The 8,850-nt window shown below is 31.5% G+C and overlaps 1 protein-coding gene across 1 annotated transcript; it reads right to left on the bottom strand.

Annotated features, from left to right (window-relative positions):
- Positions 1-3,310: 3,310 nt before the first annotated feature.
- LOC145160246 (arginine/glutamate-rich 1 protein) lies at positions 3,311-5,951 on the bottom strand. Its single transcript, XM_079079371.1, has 4 exons — positions 5,771-5,951; positions 4,828-4,998; positions 4,355-4,574; positions 3,311-3,705 (listed from the first exon to the last, which is right to left on the bottom strand). The coding sequence occupies exons 1-4, from the start codon at positions 5,887-5,889 to the stop codon at positions 3,478-3,480; spliced, it is 738 nt and encodes a 245-aa protein (XP_078935497.1). The 5' UTR covers positions 5,890-5,951; the 3' UTR covers positions 3,311-3,477.
- Between the last annotated feature and the right edge of the window lie 2,899 nt (positions 5,952-8,850).

The raw sequence follows: 8,850 nt of genomic DNA, 5'->3' as shown, positions 1-8,850 counted from the left end.
GACCGTGGATCCCAAACAGGGAATCAGAGATTTTTTTTTCTTTATTAATATGAAAACTTTTACGTAAAGAAAACCTCTAAATTTCAATTTTACCAACATAAATTTAAAGATTTAAAAACATAAAAATATTCATAGAGTGCTTAAAAACTATAAACAAATTTTGTACCAAATTTAAATACATACATAAAAAATCAAGTAGAAAAAAAATTTATCATAGCAATATTTGAGGCAAAATAAATAAACCAAGAAGAAAAAAATTATACACGAGATTAGATTTTATAAAAGGAGAAGGAAAATTACAATTTTCAACCAAGTAATGACTAATATTGAATTTGGTTACTTGGATAAACTTTTAAATATTGTAAATTATATTATAAATATATGTTTTGTATTATTTTTATGTATTAATATATATACCGGGTCCAGGTCGGGGTCTAGGGGTATCATAATCAACATCCTCACTTTTTATTCAGGGATTCCTCATCCCCATCCCCATCCCCGGTCAACTTGGGGAATTCCCAGTCAAAGCGGGTGTGAGTTTTGGATCCCCATCATGTATGGGGTTTTTTGGCATCCCTAGTGACCCGTTGATCTATAGTGTTTTGTTTGCAACCTATTATATGGGAAAATTATTATATAAAAAAATAACTCAACCTGTTGTACGTAAATGTTTAGGAAAATCATTTTTGTTTATTTAAACTCTTTATATTATTATGTATGGACCATGTTTGTTCTATTTTCGGGCAAAATCTACATGGTTTTAAAAATCTTATATTGCCTTAGTAAATATTAATGCTATATAATAAGCCAATGTGGAACTAATTAAAAGTCAATTTCTTTGTTAAATACGTTCATAAAATAGATCATTGACTTCAACGTGACTTTGTCAACATCTTCTTTTGAAATGTGATCTTGATATTTTGCATGTTCTTCTTATGTTACAAGTAAAAATCATCACCCAGCCATTTTGTATGGAAACTGATCATGTGGATGTGGTGAACACACAAAGATGTGGACTTCATGGATCGATAAGAATCCATGCAAGGCATTTCATTTGGTAGACATTAATATTAGGGTTTTAATAGAAACAAAAAATAGTTTTTCTTAGTATTTAACTATTTATGTATAATAGGTTGGACTCACCTACCGTTAACAAAACATAACAACAACAAACATTAAAATTAATTGGTTTTAACACATAAAAAACAATATAATTGTTTTTTGGGAGTGTTAAAAATTAGGGTTTTTTTTTAGTTTCCAAAATTTTATCAGCGTTTTGATTGTGAAACACAAGTCTATTGACTTTTTTTTACCATCAATATAAAATCAATGTTAGAAGATAAACGTCAAAAAATGAAATTTCAATGCACATGTTGTAAATCATGAAACATATTTCTGAAGGACCAAGAAAGCCATTTTACCAAAGAAAACCATTCATATTTTCTATTAAAACCATTTTCTTTTCAAAAATAATCTAAAAGAGTCGTGATAAGTGATAACTTGCTGTAGCCCATTAACAAATCACTAGTACTACGTGTCATTTAAAAACAAAAGAAAAAAAGAGAGAGACGACATTTTTCATATAAAACCATTAAACTTTTGATTTCATTTTCGAAAAATAGGTATTTATTATTAATATTATTATTTATTTACTTAGATTTTTTGTTTTTTTATTTTTGTTTTTCAGCTTTTGCATTATTATTTTTTTTCTACTTTTCTGGAAACCAAAACTGTTTTATTGTTTTCTTAAAACTGTATGATTTTTCGGTTACTTTTTTTTTCTTTCACTTTTTTCCTTTTGGTTGTTTTGTTTTGAAAAGAACTTTGGTTTTTAAATACGATTCGGCATTTTGTCTGTTTTCATTTGATTTAGTTTTGTATTTTTGGAAACTACGTATGTAGGTATATATATAACAAAAATAATGCCTAAAAAGGTTAATTTAGCAATGAAAATTTTTAATGCCTTCATGTAATGAAAAAATTTAATAGCTTTCCAATAAATGACTAAGAACACAAAAAAAATGTATTTTGTTTTCTATAAATAACTAATGTATTAAATATAATTATAAGAACCGAACTATTAAAATAAAAATCTAATTTTTTATATGAGACTCTAGAGGGTTAGAACAATTTGATACAAACTACAACCTAAATCTAAGCATCTACGTCTTTTATTAAAAAGTGAGACAATAAAATGTCTTCTAAAAGTGCATGTGCCACATAGTATAATTTTAGCAAAATCAATATGAAAATCTTTAGAGGATCTAAATGATTACTAAATAGAAAATGGGTGTCGCAAAAAGGACAAAATCTTTGAATTTTAGGACCATAATAAAGCGAAGTAGAGTGACAACCTAAGCCAATTGATAGGGGGCAACACTAGCACTAGCACAATAAGCATTACCTTCATATTATGCATCCTAAAAGGCATCATAGGTATTTGATTGGCCAAAGTCAAAAGTAAAAACAAAGTGATTTTGACACTCGTAGCACACATTCATGCGATATAGTTGGTTCTAGGTGGTATACTTTGGAGATATAGTTAAGGGTTAAATTAGACTTAACAAACATATTGTGGGTTGTATCGGGTTCATGTCGAATCGAAACACTAAATAGGTTGAAAGAGTTTGACCCTATCATAATTCGTTTATTTTCATATCGGGTTCCGGGCTTGGTTTTAGACCTTATAAATGTCTTGTGTCATGTCAAATTAAAACATGTCAAATTAAAACATTTTACAGGTTGAAAATTTAAGAGTTTGGGGGGGGGGGGGGGGGGTGAAAAGGAAAAAAACGAAAAATCAAAAAGAGTAGGAGTTGGGAAGCGGGAGGGCGACATTTATAATTAGTTTAGAGGGCAAAGTGGAAAGAGTAGCAATTATTGAGGCAAAGGGGCGTAAGGTCATGAGGTAGTGATAATGGCCAGTATTAAAGAGAAAGAAAAACATATAAATAAAGTTTTTGAGGTGGAGGGAGTGGACACATTCAATTTATCGAAAGAGTTGAAAAAATTCATGAATATAAATAAACAGGTCATTTTCGAGTTAAAATTCTCAACCTGTTTATTAAAAGGTTTGAAATATTTATCTAAACCCGTTTATTTCTGTTGAGTTAGCATGTTGTGCCAGCTTTAACACCACTAATTCATATCTTAAAAGTTGTGATTGGATCCCAAGAGTTCAAGTTCCAATATGAATTAGACTATAATTAGGTTTTTATGTCTGACACATTATTTTATACCTGATTTACATCTCACATGATGCTTCCACTTTGCTGGAAGAATAACTTTTTCTTTTGCATAAATACCATCATTTTGATAACTAGCTTAAACCACCAATTGTTCCTTTGAAATGTTGTTTCAAAACCACATAATTAACATCTTTTCTAATCTACTCAAAACAAGAAAAACCAAGAACATATTCCATAGTCAAGGGGAATTTATAGAACAATTTCACATAGAGATAAGGTTTGACTTGGTTTATCTAGGTTTGACTTTATTTGATAGCTTAATAAGCTCTTCTTCTTCTTCAAGCTTCTTTCTTCTCAAAGCCTCTTCCTTTTGTCTTTGAATAAGTTCAAGTTCCCTAAATCTTTCCTCTTCTTTTCGTTGAAGCTCAAGAGCTTCTCTTCTTTGAGCCTCTTCTACTCTCCTTCGATTCTCTTCCAACATTTTATCAAGCTCTTCTCTTTCTCTTCGAGCTTGCTCCTAATTTAACATAAAATAAATAAATAAAATAAAAATAATAATGATAGTTGTTGATTGAGTCAGATCTGACCGTCACAACCCAAATCTGACCGAGTAAGAAGCATATCAGAGGAGCCAGGACAGACAGTGGGCTTCTAAGTATGGTATCAAACAGTCTGAATTTGACCGAGTCAGACGTACCAGACCCAGTAAGAGGCATATCAAACAGCTCCCAGGTGTTTTATAAATTAAGTCCATTAGATCATGAGTAAATTACTGAAATTGTCCCTATGGTTTGGTCAAAATTGCATGTTTGGTCCCTAACTTTTTTTTGCACTCGGATCGTCCCTATGGTTTGATTTTGTTGCATTTTTCGTCCCTATGGTTTGGTCAAAATTGAATGTTTGGTCCCTAACTTTTTTTGCACTCGGATCGTCCCTATGGTTTGATTTTGTTGCATTTTTCGTCCCTATGGTTTGGTCAAAAATGCACGTTTGGTCCCTAATTTTATGTATGTAAGGTACGAAAAATGCAACAAAATCAAACCACAGGGACGATCTGAGTGCAAAAAAAGAGTTAGGGACCAAACGTGCAATTTTGACCAAACCATAGGGACGATTTCAGTAATTTACTCTTAAATCAAAAAGAAAAAAGGAAGATATTTTGTTACCTCTTTTTGTCTAGCTTCATTAAGAGCTGTTTGTTTTTCTCTTTCAAGTTGAGCTTCAATATCATCAAAAAGCTTCTTCCTCCCTTCTTCTACTCTCTTTTCTATTTCTAATTTAACTTCATTTGACACTAATTTTTCTTCAACTTTTGCCCTAATTGCTTCTTCCATTCTCCTTGCTGTTTCTTCTTCTAGAATTTTCAGCTCCATCTCCTGTTCAATCCTTTAACAACATATATGCAATTATACATATCAATTTTGGTACAAAAAATTGTAAATCAATTATTACTAAGCAATAGTGGTGGTGATTTTACAGTTTCGCCCCTCAAAATTAAGACACAAAGTTGCATTCTGCCTGACTGTTTACTACTAATGATGTAATATGAAGAAATGAATGTATGATGCTATAACTAACAAATCAATCAAAACACATTTTACCATTTCTTCCACTTAAAAAAAAAAAGAGTTTTATGTACCTTTTCTTTTCTTCTTCCTTTCTTGATTTAGAAAGGGCATTTGATGTGATACTTTGAGTTGGAGATTCCACAGGACTCAGTGAAGAAGTCCTGCTTTTTCGCCTCTTATGTCGCCTAGGTGTTGGAGATCGACTTTTTTTATGTCTAGAAATTGGAGATCGACTTCTTCTCCTAATTAATGTAGTAAAAAAATCATGATTAATACCAAAATATAGTTAAATTGTGAAAACAAGAAAGAACTAAGCTTTAAATTAGTAATAATCTTTGTTTAATAAGGCTTCTTTGTGTGTTTCAAGATGAAGGAAGAAGATTGCATGCTTCTTTAACACTATTTTTGTTGAGTTGTGGAGTCTGATCTGCCCTTTTGACCTTTGTGGGGTCAAGGAAGAAAATTTATTGTGTGTTTATAAGTTTATTGCATCTTTAAACCCAACATTTTACTTTTGTTCTTTTCTTTCTTTAAGTTACCACATAATCCTCTACATGTAGTTAGTTAGAAGGTATAGATAGTGAAAGACTAAATTTAATTCTTTTATGTTATTGAAGTGTTAATGAACTTCATCTCCAAATAAAAACCTAACAATCTGTTTAAATAGTGCAAGATCAGTTTTTTAATCTTTAAAATTAAGTTATTCGAATGTGCTGTGAATTTTAAGCTCAAAAGGAGCCAATAAGTATGTTAGACCTAGCATTGTGGTTCACACTTCACACAGCAACATTTCTATTTCACAAATGCAAGAAATTTAGCCCTAACCACTTCTCAATACATAAATTTGACCTGACTTTGTGCAGTTTATCACCTAATTGTTCCATATACGAATTTGTAATTCCACTCTACGCTTCATTTTGAACATAGAGTTTACTCTTATATGCATCGAGATCAGTTAAATCGCGGAAATACACCATATAAAAAGAAGTTAAAGTCAAAAGAATGTGAGCTGACCTGCTGTGAGAAGTAGTGTAAGGCGAGCGGCTCCGGTCTCTCCGGCGGCGGCGGCTGGATGGGGACGGCGAGTATCTCCGCCGATAAGACGACGGAGACCTCGATATACTCCGAGGCATTAGTCCGTTAAAAGATCGTTTTTTTTTTTCGTTCTTTACCCTAAATTTTTTGGACAAATTTCTGAAATTGAACTTGGGGGTCTTTGATAGTTGTCTAGTTGATACTTTGATACTTTCCAAATTCGAAAAGTATCCTTAGACTTTAGCTAAGTTCCATTATGGTCCTCAATTTAACTGAAAACTACCATAAACTACCCTTTTCAATTTTGAGCTTTGATCATTGGCTTTTGTCAGATTTTATTAGCTAAACTACCGTTACACACTTGCACACCTTTTTTTGCTCATATAAGATATGAAGTATAAGATATTTTTGTTATTTTTTAATCTATGAAATATAACTTTTTACAATTTAATATAATAAATTTAGGTTGCTACTAAAAAAAGCCTTGCATGACACACATGATAGGACATGTGTGTGAAAGTCACACACACCACACTCACACACATATGGGGGTTCATTTAAGATACCCCTAAATTGATCATTTTTCATCACTTTTGCATAAAGTTTAAGATTGTGGGTATGTGAACATTGATATTAATTATTCAATTAACCATTGGATAAGATTTGGTAACAACTCCCTCAAATGACTAAGTTTAAATTTTGAAGGCTTCAATCAAGAGGTGATGTAGGACAAAAAAGTTTAATGCTTAAGGCGAGCCCCGATAACCCTACAAATTGGGAATGGGTCACTGACAATTTCGGTTTTTAGCTATTGATACCCATTGGTTTTAGTTTTTAAATTAGGTAGGTTTTCGTTTTTTTAGGTCGGTTTTTCGGTTTCAACACATAGAATTTTAACTTTTTCAGTTTCAATACAGTAATTTAGTATATAACAATTATTAATATTATATTAGTATATAATAATTATTAATAATATACTAAATGTATTAACTCATGCTTAAGCATTAACTTATGGTTTTAGTTCTAACTAAATAATACAATAATTATTAATAACACCTTAAATGTATTAAATAAATTATATATGTATGGGTCTGTTTCGGCTCCTTGGATCGATTTATGGTTCGGTTTTACATATTGGGTCGGTTTCGCTTTTGTGGGTCGGTTACAAAAGTCCAAACTAAACCCAAACCGAATTTGTTGCTTTTAAAAACTCCAAGCCCAAAAGCGAAGGTTTGGGTTTAGTTTCGGTTTTTCGGCTTTGGTTTTGCTCACCCATAGTTGTTGATGAAAGCTTTTACCCAGCTTGGTCTAAATGTGATACAATATACATGTGTTTTTATGGATTACATTACACAAGTATTTGTCACTTATAATGAAATATATTCAAATAATATGTTATGTCCAACAATTTGTGCAACTATACATCCCCATAAATATAACGCATGCCCACCCGTTTTTAGGGGTTTTGGATTTATGATCGTTCACACTCATTATATACGATAGTTCCTAGTGTAGCAATTACTTTTCGGAAATCGCATCCTAGTTTATCCTAGTTTATAGTTATGTGACATTGTATCCACAAAATTTTAGTGACTATATGCGGTACCAAACATAACATACTGTTTATAACATATCGATGCAATCCTTCTCGAGAGTTTCACACTTAAACGTGTGAAGGTCACGGATTTACCGCAACAATCCTGTAAGAGAGCGGACTTTGGAGTTTTAATATATTGGTTCGTAGAGAGATTGACCACTGGTCAATTAGTGAGCATTAAGGATTGTACTGCCACCTAGGCGGATGCATATCAGAGGTGGATTGCACGTATAACATGGGGTGCACGTCAAAAGTAGCAGTCTATTTAGACATTTTATTATTATCTTATCATTTATGGATATTTGTTTTTACTATATCTTTTTTGATGATGTGGTAAACATGAGTGAGTTTTACTTATAATCATACAATTATATTTGTTAAACAAACCACATTATATTATTAAATAAGTCCTAAATAAAACATATTTTATCAAAATAGAAATTACCATACAATCATAAAAACATAATATCATACATCTTTATTATGAATTGAAATTTCTGGTAGTCATGAGAATTTCACTTTCTTTTTCTTTATCAACTCATGCTTTTATTACATCCATTTTCTCACAAAATTTCCAAAACTCATCATCTACAATCTCATGGTTCCGTGCGGCTTTCTTTATCTAACGCTCATCAGCTTATATTTATTTCTTCGTGTCTACTATCCATTTTTTCTTGTCTTCAATGGATAGCGCTTACCATGCATTTGTTGCCCGAGTTCCTTAGATTCTGTTTTCAGTTTTTTGTACTTTGTTTCTTTGCCTTCTACCATCTCCCTTAGAGATACCCCACGACCTTAACTCACTCTTGGAGATTGAAGGATGACTAACGTTGTGAATGAATTTTGACCGAACAAAATACATCTTCAAAGAATGGCTTAATAGCTTTCAGTGTGAATTATAGCATTATAGCAGGATCTAAACTGATTTAAATAGATTGTGAATATGGAGGTAAGTAAGAAATCTAATGATTTTAAATGGTATGTGAGAAATCATAATTCATAACTAGTTAGATAGGTGTTGTGTGATAACAAAGTGGTAGCTAAGGATAAAATGTTACGTATGAGTTTGGTAGCTCACTTTATTATAACTAGTTAGGTGGGCGTTCCTGTGAAATTGCATTTACAACATTTAGTTTCTAACAAATAAATACTTAAATGGAAACTCCAAAATTCCATTCTGAAAATCCAGACTCGACTCTGGAATACGTTGTTCTAGAGATAGTGGTTATTTTTTAAAAACCTAAAAATAATTGGGTTTTTTTGTTAAAAATATCGTCTATATGGGTTTGTTTAATCCAACCACCACCACCGAATATCTCACTTATGGATTCTGATCTCCTTATATCACAAGAAGCATGTGAAAATAGATACATGCATATACATATATGTATACACATGTTTCATTATAAAAGTCTAAGTGAAGAATTGAAGTAATAATAAAAGTAAAAACATATTCCTTCAG

Source organism: Lactuca virosa, chromosome 1, assembly GCF_052849685.1.
Source record: "Lactuca virosa cultivar CGN04683 chromosome 1, Lactuca_virosa_CGN04683_v6, whole genome shotgun sequence".
Classification (NCBI taxonomy): Eukaryota; Viridiplantae; Streptophyta; class Magnoliopsida; order Asterales; family Asteraceae; genus Lactuca; species Lactuca virosa.
The sequence above is the reverse complement of the archived record's forward strand: the minus strand, read 5'-3'. Positions and strand labels throughout refer to the sequence as shown.

Coding starts and splice junctions, on each gene's coding strand:
- LOC145160246 (XM_079079371.1), bottom strand. CDS start 5,889: ATGCCTCGGAGTATATCGAGGTCTCCGTCGTCTTATCGGCGGAGATAC. Junction 4,575..4,827: donor AAGGAAGAAGAAAAGAAAAG/GTACATAAAACT, acceptor ATGTTGTTAAAG/GATTGAACAGGAGATGGAGC. Junction 3,706..4,354: donor ATGAAGCTAGACAAAAAGAG/GTAACAAAATAT, acceptor ATGTTAAATTAG/GAGCAAGCTCGAAGAGAAAG.